Consider the following 15,482-nt stretch of genomic DNA (forward strand, 5'->3'; position numbering starts at 1 on the left):
CATTAAGATACATATTGGGCAAATGGGTTATTCGAAACACTAGGTGGGCTCAATAACGCCAATATAAAGTAAAATAATTTCATGGCCATTAATTCAAACTCTAATAATTTGGAACCAATGTCGATTGTTTGGAACCAGGAAGCCATTATAAAACCAAAATTACCACATTTGAAGCTCTCAAAAAAAATCTGCCTTAATCATTTGTGAAATTTATTGTAAAGAATATATTATTTTAATAAAAAATCTTAAATTTTGTTCTTAATAATTATTTAATATATAAAAAAATTGTTAAGATTTTGAATTGATTATGAAAATTTTCAAAATTCGAATTTAATACTCGTAAAATATTGAGGTGGCAAACGAACCTTTTGGGTTGTATACATGTCGGGTATCTTTGGGTTGGTCTATTTTGGTATTCATATAAGCTTATTTTTAGGTGATATCAGGTCGCGTCGAGTTTGTTTAGGTTAAGTAAATATTTGAATTTTAAAATGATTAATATTTAAATGAAAATATTTTCAGTCAATTATTATAAATAACTGATAATATTAAAGTCAATAACAAAGTATTAGAACAATATAAAATTAATAGTTGGTTCATTTCCTAGTGGAGAATCATACACTATAGTTCAGGTTGAGTTATTCGAGTCTTCGGTCAATTTCGGGGTCTCCACGAGTCTTAGATCGGATATCCAGTGGGGTCATTTTGTTGGTATCATTAATTTGTATTGGGTTAGTAAAGTCATGTCTACATAATTTGTTTAATGCCTTTTCCATATATAATTTTACACAACAAGACATCTAGTCTTATTGTTGGATTTATGAAAAGTATTCACAATTTTTCTCAAGGATATTATGATGAATTTCAGGTCATTGAACAAAAAAATATATATTTGAAGTATAAATTCATCATTGAAAGACCAATTTGACTACCACACTAGTCGCTAAGCAGAAATTCACTTACATTTATGCATAGCAAAATTGGGAATGCTCCCTTTCTCATTGTTTGATTTTAATACTTTTATCTTGTCACATGTTGCCATTTGGAAGAAAAAAAACCCCACAAAAAGGCTTGATCCCCGTGTTACAATTTGTTCAGCAAAATTCTTGATGAAGTCGGCACAAAAAGGTTGCAAACACCCCTGCTATCCTAGTGCAAGATCGAGTACAGGCTTCACGAAGGTTTCGAGCAAAAAGTGCGTCATGTTTACTGGTGTACAACTTCTAAAGAATTTTGTAGAATTACGAATATATGTATTTTCAGTGTATATACACAGCTCATGCTTTACAATGTAATCAACTACTCTGGCCAATGATTCTTTACTAGAACTCTAGTCTCTACACCTTCGCAAGGCTAGAAGTTGATCTAGGTGGAACCACGGACCTAGCATAAGCAATCGGCAACGAAAGCAGCTTCTTTGCTTTGCCAACATAAGCCCTCTTTGTGAAGTTATTGTAATCATTCACTTCTATTTCATCCAGTATCTGACGGTACAAAAGCAATGATGCCCACACCTGAAATATATATCAATTTGGTTGTCTTAATTAGATATACAACCTTTCTTTACTCTATAATTTAGGGAGAAATAAAATCAACAGTATATTAAAATACTTCAGCAATTTGAGCAGTATATGTAAAATTATGATATGCTCATTCAGCTCACCGGCCATCTGCTAGCTGCACTGAGTTCTGAAACTCCATTTTCCGCTTGATCAAAGAACATCCTGGCACGCTTGATCTGTTTCTTCATGAAATTCCTCCATTTATCCGTAACCTTTCCTGCAAATATATCTTCATCTGAAAGACCTGCCTGTGCCAATTCGTCTTGTGGCAAATAAACACGGCCTCTCCTGGCACTGAACCCAGCAATCAGAGTAAGTTGTATGAAACTTTCTTTTATTACAAAAAAATTTCAAAAAAATTAAGTCTAGAATAGGAGGATATGTAACTAAGAATGATAGCATTATTAGTTGCACTTACTCTTCTCCGACATCTCTAAGTATGTTGGTCAGCTGATTGGCAATTCCTAATGCTAATGCAGCATTGTAGACACTTTCTGTTGATGCCTTTGATTCAGGTGCTATGCCCATAACAGGAACACTCATTAATCCAACTGTTCCAGCAACATAATAGCAGTACAGGTATAATTCGTCAAAGTTCTTGTATCTAGACTTCTTAAGATCCAGCCTCATTCCTTCAATCATATCTTTGAATGGCTGCCAGACAAATAGTAAATTGTCAGAATAATCGATAAACAATACATACGATGAGACTGAGAAGAAAAAAAAGTCTACTTGTTGAGGAGAAGAAATCCAAATCAACATGACACACTGAGGAGGATCTTTTACATAAGTATTAGTACAAGTAACTAAGAATTATATTATCAAAAAACATAGCTGTTTTCAAGAATGAGTATAATTGAATGGGCTTCAGTTTCGCAACCCTCTTCTCTGATCCCTCCATCCTAAATGAAACATTATGTTCCTCTATGTAACTTGGACTCAGGTATTCTTGTCGTATGCGAGTACATGTCTAAATGTTCCACTTGGCAAATATATGAAAGTTCTATGATTTTGGCACAATGAAGTGTCAAAGTATCTATGCCTATGTAGGGGGTCAAGGATCCGATACGGGTACCTGAGCTAAAATGAAGAATCCGGCTATTATCAAAGCAATTTTTCAGAAATTACAAGTAGGCAGTTGGCAAGTGTTGTTGAAAATTTTTATACTAAGAACAATAATTACACAGAATAGGCTTGTTCTATGAATTAATGGCAAACCTGGATATCAATTGGGAACTTAGTAACAGTGTCAGATAAGGCAGCATCAAGCATGTCAAACGGACGGCCTCTAAAGAGGTCTTCTAACCTTGCCTCCCACCTATCCAAAGCCATAGGTGTTATATGTGAAGCATTAGGTCCATCAACAAGCTCATCCTCCTACACCACACTGCACAGAAATGTAATATGTTAAGGAAATAAAACTAAAGGAACATTCATTATAAGACGAACAAAGGCACAACCCTCAACAGCAAGGAAAACAGGTTACAAAGCAATAAGGGAAAAACAATCACATGGCTCACATTTCGTCAAAATGCCAACCTCAAGGATTTCTTCCCACAGCAAACGAATCAGAATTACGTGGCTAGATACAGTATAAACAGCATATCAATTTTAAAATTCAAATTCTTATGGTTATGCAACTGAATCCTATGTCCTTTCAATGCAAAACAGATAAAAGAAACTTGTCTTCTTTTTATAATGACGTTAGATGTATGATAGAGTCAAGCATCCAAGCACAATCTCTCTCTTATTTCGACTTTTGTTTTGTTACCTCGTTTCCAAGCAATTATTTTTGTTATTAAGCATCAAAAGTTCTATATCAGGTAAATTATGCTCAAGGTGTTACAAGATCAGTAGTGAAACATATAAAACAACCATTTGCTTACCATATATTGCCCATATAGCCTGTCGCTTTACAGGGGTCATAAGCTGAGTTCCTGTGACATTAACAACAATGCTACTTATAGTTAGAATCATACCCCCAAAAACAATAGTATACAGAAAAATTTATTTTTTGCAACTGTCTCTCTTTTGACACTTTCTTTGTTCCTTATTCTAATTTTTTGTTTCCTTTTCCTCAAAAAACCTCTAAGTGATTCTATTCCTAAAAGGAGCAAAACTCACCCAAGTAAAAAGTTTTGGCATACTCAGCACAAACTTCACCACACCGGTCATAAGCCTCACCAAGCAAGCTTAGAGTCCCTGGAACAGCAATATCTGGCTTCACATCAACATCAAGATCATCTCGCGACCTCAACTCCCTATTTACCAAAGCTGCCTGCTTCAATACCACATCATACACCCTTTGCTCTGACGACAAAACTGTCATGTCTCCTGTTGGATTCGCCACCATGCTCGAAAGCACCGGAAATCCTCCTCTCTTTTGCTGTTTTGCAACATTGAATGTCCAAGAATTCCAATTCTCTTGTTTCCTAGAGATCTTCTTTGACCTTCCATTGAAAATAGAACGACCCACCAATGATTCTGTGACACCAAATCCACTATACACCTCTGTACTTGGGGATACAACCCATACTAAACTGAGAGGCATGCTGTTTCTTTTTTCTAAACTAAAGCTCTATATATTCCTCCCCTTTGTACACATGTACAGTTCTCAAAAGATTTGATCAATCCCAAAATGCAACCAAGTAGAATCCTTCCAAATTTCTGCAAATAAATCAAAATTAGGCAAACAATACATACCATTAATATCATACAATCATAATTAGTGATATATCCAAATGAGTTTCATTCCCGAAAAAAAACTTGAAAATAAATTAATTAAATTTTAAAAAAAAAATCATTAAATTTTCAAATGAGATTGACCATACTTAACTGCAGGACTACGGTCCATAATTATATCCTTTTAAAGTAAAAACTTAAATAATTATACTTAATTTATAGCTAAACTCATTTTATAATACAACTTACAAAGATTATTTCTATTTCAGGATGATTTGTCTTTGTCCCACCGCACAAGTTTTTAAACTTCCAAAAGATAATAAAAACACACCCTCATAACACCCTTAAACCCAGCATAAGAAAATGGATTAAAATTAGATGGTTAGTTATAAAGTTGTTAGTCTATTGTTTTTTTTTGTATATTCTCTATGAATATAAGAATAAATATAAATGTTTTTTTTTTTCTCCTTTCTCTCCTATCAATGGATTTTCTTCTCCAAACTTACGATTTCTAATAATAAGGATAAAGGATATCCATTTGAAAAAAGCAACATTATCAAATTAAACGCACTAATTTAAAAGAATATATATACGAGAGCTCAACGTACCTGTCTCAAATGGAAATTAGAAAAATCGGGCAGAATTTTGCAAACTAAGCTACTCCAAAAAGAGTTCCCTTTCTATAAAATTCGAAATTCTTGCTATAATATTGGCCCTTGTTCTTGATTTTGACCCACCCAGCAAAAAATTTCTTGCTGGTTTTGTACCCTCTTTTTAAGTGCCCTTTTTGTAAAGTGGAATTTTCGATTATATAGTGAACTGTGAATGTGAAGGTTTATTTCTGGAATTGTCAACTTGGCACTGGAGAAGGAAATTTGTGAACAGAGTGATTAACCTCTATTATCTCTCCACCACATCTTAATGTCAGTCGAGGCAGCATCTTTTTATTTGCTTTTGTTTTGTCTAGAGTCTGGACCCCAAAATCTGCGGTCAATTGCGCTTGCACCTTGTCCGCTCATCCGGTTTGGTTTTTGATAGACTAGTAAGATGCTTTAAAAGCTAAAGCACTCGTGGAACGGATTAGAGTCCATTGAGGTGGCAAATAGGGAGTTCGGTTAAAATCAAGTTGGGATTATTTTTAGGTGATGAACTAGATGGATCGGTTTTATGTTGGCGAGGGTTAATTGGTATTCTGTTAGATGATTAATTTCAGAGGAGTTTGGGTTTAAATGTTGTACTCGTAATCCACAATAGGGGTAATTATGTAAAAGATATAATCTAGTGAGTTAAAATTGATCCTATCAAATGTAACACCTTTACGTGTGTCGGAGCCTACTAGTATATATCGTTCTCTTTAAGCCTAACCCGCAAGGTTTTGCTCTAGTGCAGAACCGAAGTCCTACCCAAAAGGCTTATATTAAGTTGAGGTGTCCACCTCTTAATAAATCAGGTTTCTTTCTCCTCAACTTTCGATGTCGGATAGCCAAGTCTTAGGCACCTTCTCCCCTTTTTCACTCATAATTACAAAACTTAATTAAAGAAACATAATAATAACAAAATTAGATTAATAAATTAATTTAAAGAAGAAAAGAAAGAGAATGACCACCAGACGACCACCACACAACACCACACGACCGGCGAGTCACACTTCGCTCGACCCACATTCACACAGCACCGCGCGCAGGCCTTGCACACAACAACTTGACTCGGCAGCGATAATGACTCGCACACCACACTTCGCGTTGCACATCCTCGCACACACCCTCGAGTCACTCGCACCAACCACCCGCACACACCGGCACACAACACTTGTCAAAGGGCCAACTAAACCAAAAGCTTAAGCTAATGGTTGAGACCCCATGAATAGATTTATACTCTATCACGCCCCTCACGCAAGAGCCCTTTGGGCTTGAAGTTTGAATGCAGCACAGGTCTTCCTCATACCTAGTGCTAAATGTTCCACTGAAAAAGGAGGGGTGGATGAGATTCGAACCTGTGACCTTTCTGTCACGCTGGCTCTTGATACCATGTCAAATGTTTCGAATTTGGGAAACGGCTTGTAGAACAACTAAATTTCTTGTTATTGAATGATATGGGTAAAACCCTATTTATATAGTACAATGACCTTGGACAATAAGCTAACCCTAGAATCCTAATAAAGATTCTTACCTAATATCATAAGAAAACTATATTCGTTTCCTTATAAGTCTAGGACTCTAATATAATATAATTACCATAACTCTAATACTCCCCCTTAATCGCAGGGTAGTAAGACGAACACTACGATTGAAAAAAATATATATATACAAGAATTATTAGGAGACCAATAAGACGTGAATCAATCAACTTCATCAATAACCAGACAACCAATAAACACCATTTTGGATTAGGGACAACCAAGAAATACCCTTTTTGGATTATGGACAACCAATCAACCTTCATGATCCAATTCGTCACTTAGGTCATCAACGATGCACAACCGCAGACAGCAACAATAGTATGCACGAGTAGAACATATTAAGAAACGAAGAATAGACCGACAGCACACGTGCACTCGTACAAACGGGAGTACACACGAGTACCCGCAGAACCAAATAGGAGAGAAAAAAAACGTGCCTTTGAAAAAAATTGAAAACAAACCAGGAGAATAACGACCAGCACAGACGCGCGAAATAAACCAACCAGAGAACATAAGGTCTGAAGAAGGTGAGCGAATAAGACAAAGTAATGGCAAAGTCAACCGACAACAGCAGTGGATAAACAACAGTAGCTGTAGACAAACAACAGTTAACAACAGAAGGGAGCAGACTGGCACACTGTCAAAGCAGAAGACAGCAGGTAATAATAATAGAGAGCGTGACAGGTGCGCAAAGCAAACCCAGCCGGAAAACACAACCAACACCTATACGAAAAAAATTAATGAAGACAAACCACACGACAGGTAAATCGGTGATCAAGAAGACATAAAAAAAATCTCACATCCGCAGAGCAAACCCAGCGAGAGAATACAAAACGCACTCGCACCAACACGATGCAGAATAGCACCAACACAATAGCTTGGATGGGCCACCATAACCCATCACAATAACGATGCGTAACCACACCAACCCAACGAGGGACCCAACTACGGTTTTGTAGAAACGATGTACAACCGCATCAACCGAACAAGATCATGTCTTGGTCACACACCTCCAATATACCACAAGCAAGATCAAGAAGACATGAAAAAAATAGTTATCGCACAAAGTAGATGCGTAAAACAACAACCAGAACACAGTAGCAGGCAAGAAACCCAGCGACGCACTTTCACGAAGACAACCAGTAGAGAACAACATCAGAAAATGGATCACACCCGCAGGCCGAAGAGAAAGCAAACCTAGTGAGGCGATTTCATGAAGACAAAACAAAAAACATAATTTATTGGAGAAAGACAAAACACTCACACGTGAGAAAGTCGATCACACACACACACAGTAAAGCAACAAAGACACCACGACGGCGGCAAAAAAAATCTCAACTTTGACGGAAATAATTTGGCCGGTGGGTTTAAATCTCAAACCCACCGGCAAGAGAACGAGTTTTTACCCAAGATTTTAACTTGCTCTTGATACCATGTTAAGGTTTAGAATTTGGGAAACGGCTTGCAGAACAACTAAATTTCTTGTTATTGAATGATATGGGTACAACCCTATTTATATAGTACAATGACCTTGGACAATAAGCTAACCCTAGAATCCTAATAAAGATACTTACCTAATATCATAAGGAAACTATACTCGTTTCCTTATAAGTCAAGGATTCTAATATAATATACTTACCATAACTCTAATAACACTCGTGCTTCGCAACCCTAGCACACACAACCCCTCGCCTCGAACGTTCACAACCTCGCCCAACACTCAAACACGCACTCCTCGAGTCCCGCACTTGCTTCGCACACACACACTATAGAACCCTTGAGTCTCGCACGACAGTCGCTCGACTCGCTCTGATGCTCGCACACACAGTCGCTCAACTTGCCTCGACCGCATCGACCCACACACGCAGTCTCACATAACACTTGAAGGTTGACGAAAGTTCAGGGGAGTGAAGAAGAAATAGTGCGAAGGAGGAGGAAGAAGAATGGTGAGAGAGTGACGAGAAAAATCTTTGAGGGAGAATGAGAGAAAACAATTGATTGTAAGCTTAGGTTTTTTTTCTCTCCTATTTATAACATGAGTAACCTAGGTTTAATAGGATTTGTTTCCAAAAACAATTTCTTATATTATTTATTTGGAAAATAAAACAAAATCGAATTAAAATATAATTAGGTAGAAAAGTAGGTTTTATATTTAAATTATAACTGTAGGTTTATCCAAACTATATTTTTCTGTAAATAATATTAAAATACTTTCACTTTATTTTTTTATTTTCTTATTTTATAAAAGAATAACTCCCAAAAAACATGGAGTATTACAGGCTTCCAAGTTCCCCCCTTAAAGGAAGTTTCGTCCCGAAACTTTGGGGTAGTCAGTTTTAACGATGATCTTTTGCACTTCTAAGTCCCAATGTTTAACAAGCATTTTCTAATTTTCGCAAGTCACATAAGCAATAAATACGCATAAATAACAACTTAACATACTTTAGCAAACTTTAGGGTGGAAGCGCAAAATTCTATCGCATTCTTCCCCCCTTAAAAGAAAAGTTACATCCCCGTAACTCACCTACCTTTTGAAAAAGCTCAGGGTACTTGAGACGCATGGCATCTTTTTGTTTCTCATGTGGCTTCGTCAGTTTTCTTATTTTCTCTACAACACCTTCACAATTTTGACGTCCTTATTTCTCGTACTACGCACCTTGTGGTCTAGGATCTTGATGGGTTTCTCCTCATCGGACAAGGTTTTATTTAACTCGACGATTTCGGGTTCTAGGACATGCGACTTGTCAGGTATGTATTTCCGGAGCTAGGATATGTGAAATACGTTGTGGACCCTTTCAAACTCATTGGGAAATTCTAAGCGATAAGCCACTTTGCCTACTCATGCCAAAATCTAATATGGTCCCATGAACTTAGGGCTTAGTTTCCCTTTCTTCCCAAATCGCATCATTCCTTTCACTGGGGACATCTCAAGCAACACTTTTTCACCAACTTCATAATTCTCTTCCCTTTGCTTTTGATCCGCATAGGATTTTTGCCTGTCCTGTGCAGCCCTAATCTTCTCTTGAATGACTCGGACTTGATCAACAGTCTCTCGAATAATTTCAGGACTTAACACCATAGTGTCACTAATGTCGTTCCAACACAAGGAACTACGACACTTTCTCCTATACAGTGCTTCGAATGGAGCCATTTTAATACTAACATGATAACTGTTGTATGAGAACTTTATGAGGTTCAAATGGTCTTCCCATGATCCTTGGTATTCAAAGGCACAAGCTCTTAACATGTCTTCCAAGGTCTGAATCGTTCTTTCTATCTGACCGTCTGTAGCTGGGTGAAAGGTTATACTCATCAATAGCTCACTACCAAATGCTTCTTGGATCTTTTTCCAGAAATTCAAAAGGAATCGCAAATCCCTATCAGATACTATACTCGTGAGTACTCCATGCAATCGAATGACATGTTTAACATATGCTTTGGCTAGGGCTTCCATACTCCACGTGTCTTTCATTAGTATGAACCTTGCAGTCTTGGTCATTATCACCCATATTATATTATTGCCTCCCCGACTCCTAGGTAAGGCTACGACGAAGTCCATGGATATCAAATCCCACTTTCATGTTGGAATGTCTAGAGGTTGGATTTTTCTTTCATGTCTCTTGTGTTCACTTTTAACCTTCTGACACGTCAAACATTTGAAAACAAACTCGGCTAATACCCTCTTCATTCCAGACCATTAAACATTATTTTGAGGTCCATATATAACTTCTCTCTCCTGAGTGGATGGAATAGTTCGTGTTATGACCTTCACTCATTATCTTTTTCTTCAACTCCTCACATTTTTGCGGTACACACCACCGACCCTTGTAGCATATACTCCCATCTTCATAGATGTCAAACCCTTCTGCCTTTCCCTCCTTAAGTTTCACTTTGACTCACTCAAGTTTCACATCCCCAGGATAACCCTCTCTTATTTCATCTAGGAAGTTGGGCTGGATAGTTAGGGCACTCAATTGTCTAACCCAGATGTTATCAGAGCCAGGGCCCATTTCGATGTCCTATTGTGCCTACGGGAACGTAGACTCCTTAAAGGAGTAGAGAAGGTGCCTAAGATCTTGGCTATCCCACATCAAAAGTTGAGGAGAACGAAACCTTTTTTTATTTAGAGGTGGACACCTTAACCTAGTAGAGACCTTTTGGGTAGAACTTAGGTTCAGCTCCAAAGCAAAACCTTGCGGGTTAGGCCCAAAGAGGACAATATCTACTAGCAGGCTCCTACACACTTAGGGGTGTTACATTTAATACTAATGACTTGTTTAATTTTCTAGTATATATTAATTGACGATAAACTAGAATATGACTCAATGAGAATAAATTCAAAATGATTAGTATTCCAATCGTATAGCTTATCGTCAAATTATAATAAATTAGATAAACTAAACCTACATTCTCTTAACAAGCCTATAACATAATTTTTTTTAAAAAAACCCATACCTACATTCTCTTAACAAGCTTAATACATCTTAATCTAACCGAACACTATCCTCATAATCTCGCAACAACCTAGTCGTCCCTTTTTTTGTTTCCCTTTGAATCTCGTAGTACAATAGACTATTTTAAGAATCATCCCAATAGTCTTACAAAATGGATTAAGCTAGTCACTAAATGGATTAAATAATGTGAAAACTGAATGGATAAAACTGGTCACCGAATTGATTAAACTAGACACTATATTTATAAAGGTGGTTCGTTCTCTTCTAATTTTGGATTTAAACTGTTACTTAATTTTAAATTAAAAGTAGGCGTTCGCTTACAAGATCAACCCCAATTTGTTTCAACTATGCTACTCCTACATTATTATTTATTCCACACTAACCACTTTCGATATAAATATACTAGAATTTTTTGCACGCGATGCGTGCTTGAATTTTTTCGAAACAGAAACTCGATTTTCTTCGGCATAAGAGTCAAAATTTGAACATTAGACATACAAAGTATAATTGTTTTTAGTTGTAAAATTTGATTGGTTTAGTTTCTATCACTTAAGTCTCTCACCATTCTTTTTGTTTTTTTTTTTTTTTACTTTTCAAAGTTAAATTCTATGAACAAAATAGAAATTTTATTGAATTTATTTATGATTTCTAATATTATAATTTTTTAGTTGATTTTTGAATTAAGTACAATACTTCATAAATTGTAAAGAAAGTGGACACTTTGATTTCAAGTCAATTTTTTCATAGGTTGTAGTTTGTAAGTGAATTTTTAAGTTTTTATAAAGTTTCCTCATTTTAGTGATTAATGATTTTAGTTGACTTGTGAGTGATTGTTATAATTATATTTTTGGTATTGTTGTTTGAAGCCCCCTTTGATTTGTAAGTGAATTTGTAATTTATAATGGGAAGGGGGGCAAAATATATTAAAGGCATTCCTAACAAGGAACGGTGTCACGTGACGCTCTCCTAAGGAGAATTTTAGTTCATGTAATCCATGTACAATAAAAAAAAAATTAGAAATTACATAGTGTAGGTTTCAATCCCGTGACCTCAAATTCACATACAAAAGTTTTAACCATCAAACTAAGCTGTATTTAGTGTTATCATTTTAAAGTGCAATATTTTTTTTTTTGGGAAATTCAAAATTGTTATTGATAACCAAAAAAAGGTTTACAAACACCAATACATCAACTACAGCATCATGATTAGGATATTACAGCTTTAGAACCAATCTTTTCCCACCTTCTAGGAAGGGTTGAGAAGATTAACCTATCATGAACTTATCCTAAACATATGAACTATAACTACAAAACCCAACAATTATCTATACAACAGATTTTTCATGCTGTCATTCACTCTTGCAGCAACATTAAACACTATATCATTAATAAGCTCATCTGGAGACTTGTATTTGCCTTCAAAAAATTTAAAGTACAATATTGATAAATAGAAGTTTTCCTTACTTGAAGTATAACCCGAACCTAAAAACTAATTGAATATTAAAAAATGGTATACGAGTAGGGTACACATTTTATAGAAAGACATTTTTTCAGTACCACCCCCTTCTAGTTACATTCCGAGTATAGACCACATGTTGTGCGGGCCCCAGCCATTTGCTCTTTTTGCATTAGATGGACCCAAACCCACCACGAGGGCCATAGTTTTAAAGTAATTACAAAAACAAATGCATCACCACTTTTTCTCCAAAATTCCAATTACAATTCTTCCTCATTTAAATTTTGCTACGTCGACAATGCAACACGACCTCTGGGCCCACTCCAAGATGATCGTGGCACTTGCATTACTCCCCCCCTTTCCCCTAATTCAAGTGATGACCCATTACCTATAGGCCATACAGTTGGTCTTGTAAGAGACCGTCTACTTTTAATTTAAAAGTAGGCGCGGTCCAAGCCCAATATTAAGAAGAGAATAGATCATATTTCTTAATATAGTGACTACTTTAATCTATTTAGTGACCATTTTAATCTATTTAGTGACCAGTTTAATCTATTCAATAATAACATTCTTTAATTCATTTAGTGACTGATTTAATCCATTTAGTGACTAGCTTAATCCATTTTGTAAGACTGATGGACTATTTTTAAAAATTGTTTGTTCTAATTCAAAATTAGAAGGGAAATAAAAGAAGGAGAAGAGAATGGACGACTAGGATGGTGCAAGATACCTAAAAATAGTGTTAGGTTAGAGAGAAATTGAATGGGCTTCTTAGGAGAACGTAGGTTTGCATTGTCTAATTTTATATTAAAATTAGACCGTCTATTATAATAATTTGTGTAGGCCATAAGCCATATCCATTCATCTTGCTCCACTTTTTTTAAAGGTTTAAATTTGATGATGATAACGTTATCTTGTCCTGATTTGATGACCCTTCCACGTGGCTATCAATTAGCTTATGAGTTCAGATTCCACATATCTCTTTTGCTTTCTTTGCTCATCTATTCCTATTTGGGTAGATTTTGGAATGAAGAATATGCGTTTTTTATTACTATACCTTTTTTTTCCTATTCTTTTCCTCTTGGTGGGGTATAATATAAGTAGGATTAACATAATATGAAGTTGGACTTAAAAAAGCTAATGCTCCAAAACCTGCCGACTTTCTGGTTAGATTTTAGATTTTGTGTTTGATTAACACTAATTTTAGGACCCGTGTATAATGTACGGATATTAATTGCTTTATAGCATAACTAATGAGCAATAAAAACAATCAAAATGATGCAAATAACGGAACATCATAAAATCATCATATATGAAGGGATCAAATCATTAATTATACGTATGATATTTTAACGCAATCTATATGTTTGAAAACACTTCCTTATAAACTACATTTGTTGTACTTGTACGCACTCCGTGTTCTTTGTCAAAAGGAAGAATCTCCAAACCTTTTATGCTCGTAACTCTGGAAACAACAACATAAAATTGGCCGTGGTTAAAAACAGGTCTCGGGAGATACAAGCTTACATGAGACAAAGATTTTCCTTGACTTTTATTTATAGTCATAGCAAAACAAACCATTAAAAGAAATTGACTTCTCTGAAATCTGATAGGAAACTTGGTGGAGTCCGACGACGTCAATGTCATTCTTGGGATAAAAACTTTTGCACCCACATTACTTCCGGAAATAACAGTAGCTTCAATAACACGATTACCTAAATGATGGACGACTAACCTTGTGCCATTACATAATCCAGATGTTTGATCAATATTCCGTAGAAGCATAACCGGTGCACCAACCTTTACTCGTATGCTATGATTTGGGAAACCAGCGCATTTTATTGTATTGAGGAATTCATTGGAGTATATTTCGTGGACTCCAAAGTTTCCTTCCTCTTTGCTTATAGCATCCGAACTCCAATAGACTTTCTCTTCTCCTAGAATAGTAGATAGAACATTATCATTTACTATCTCCACTATCTCATTTGTTGGGGCCAAAATAGCTCTTTCCTGAAAATATTTAGCTTCCCAAATATGCTCCAGTAGGTCTGGATACGTGCTTTCAACAATTGCTGAAATTGGATCGGCCCCAGGATCTATAAGGATATCTTTTGCAACCTCGATGACGGCTTCACCATCATTAGGACCCCCATCATTTCCATCTCCTACGCTTAGTATCCACTTTGAGAATTCTCCCAATTCATCAACAGAAGGTTTCGAGGAACCTGATTGTAATCTCATATTGCGAGTAAATCTTAGAACCTTACACGAATCTCATAAGTAAGACGAATTAACGGTGGCGAACACGATATCCTGCCCAGTATCCCTTTGGTACAACTGGTAATATCTGCCTGAGATCACCACCGAATACTATCACTCTACCTCCAAATGGTCGATGCAAGTTATCCCTATCAACGGACCTCATTATGGCCCTCAATCTTCTACCAAGTGCTTCAAAACAATACTTATGCATCATTGGAGCTTCATCCCAAATGATTAGTTTTGTCTTAATGAGAAGAGTAGCCATCCGACCAGGGCGAATTCGGCGCAAGTAGAATTCATTTACATTCAAAGGGATACCAAATCTAGAATGAGCTGTTCTTCCACGTGGAAGGAGGAGAGAAGCAATTCCACTCGAAGCTACTGGCAATACAATTCGCCCTTCTTTCTTATTGCAGCACATAATGTTTCCAAACATAGTTTTACCCTCCCTCCATAGCCGTAAACGAAAAATAACCTCCTTCTTCACTCGACACAACATCCAATACTTCTCGATAAATCATCGACTGCTCATCAGTTAAACCTTTATACAATTTGTCGTGTTCCAAGGTCATTTCCTCAATGTCATATGAAAGCTCATCTGCTATAAGCTTGTTTTGTCCTTCAAACATGATTAGTTCATCGGAAAGGCATTTCACTGAATCTAGCAAGCTGCTACCATTACTTTGGAGCATGGTTTCAATCTCAGCCAATGCAAAAGCTTCAATTTGATCGTCAGCTAAATGGAGGTCTGTGAAATATTTTTTAAAAAATAGTAACCTATATTAAGAATGCACGTTGCTAAAAAGTATATCGTTTTTGACTAAAAAATTTTCGTAGTTTTACCTTTATTTTTTTGAACAAGCTGCTTGTAAGATGTCATCAGATAAT

General features: G+C 36.2%; 2 protein-coding genes across 2 annotated transcripts; both read right to left on the bottom strand.

Moving 5' to 3' along the window:
* Window positions 1–872: 872 nt before the first annotated feature.
* On the bottom strand, window positions 873–5,167 carry LOC104891263 (phytoene synthase 2, chloroplastic). Its single transcript, XM_010676929.4, is given in 8 exon segments — window positions 873–1,514; window positions 1,664–1,856; window positions 1,981–2,216; window positions 2,781–2,938; window positions 2,941–2,949; window positions 3,449–3,499; window positions 3,687–4,229; window positions 4,853–5,167. Coding segments are annotated over 7 exon segments (1,251 nt in total). The 5' UTR covers window positions 4,114–4,229; window positions 4,853–5,167; the 3' UTR covers window positions 873–1,337.
* A 7,030-nt stretch (window positions 5,168–12,197) lies between these two features.
* On the bottom strand, window positions 12,198–14,573 carry LOC125496662 (uncharacterized). Its single transcript, XM_048642183.1, has 2 exons — window positions 13,928–14,573; window positions 12,198–12,292 (listed from the first exon to the last, which is right to left on the bottom strand). The coding sequence occupies exons 1-2, from the start codon at window positions 14,571–14,573 to the stop codon at window positions 12,198–12,200; spliced, it is 741 nt and encodes a 246-aa protein (XP_048498140.1).
* Window positions 14,574–15,482: the final 909 nt, after the last annotated feature.

Source organism: Beta vulgaris, chromosome 4, assembly GCF_026745355.1.
Source record: "Beta vulgaris subsp. vulgaris cultivar EL10 chromosome 4, EL10.2, whole genome shotgun sequence".
NCBI lineage: Eukaryota > Viridiplantae > Streptophyta > Magnoliopsida > Caryophyllales > Amaranthaceae > Beta > Beta vulgaris.

Excerpts from the sequence above, each read along its gene's own strand:
- LOC125496662 (XM_048642183.1), bottom strand. The coding sequence starts at position 14,573 with ATGAGATTACAATCAGGTTCCTCGAAACCTTCTGTTGATGAATTGGGA. Across the intron at positions 12,293-13,927 it reads TCCTATCAGATTTCAGAGAA|GCAAATACAAGTCTCCAGAT; the intron begins GTCAATTTCTTT and ends AATTTTTTGAAG.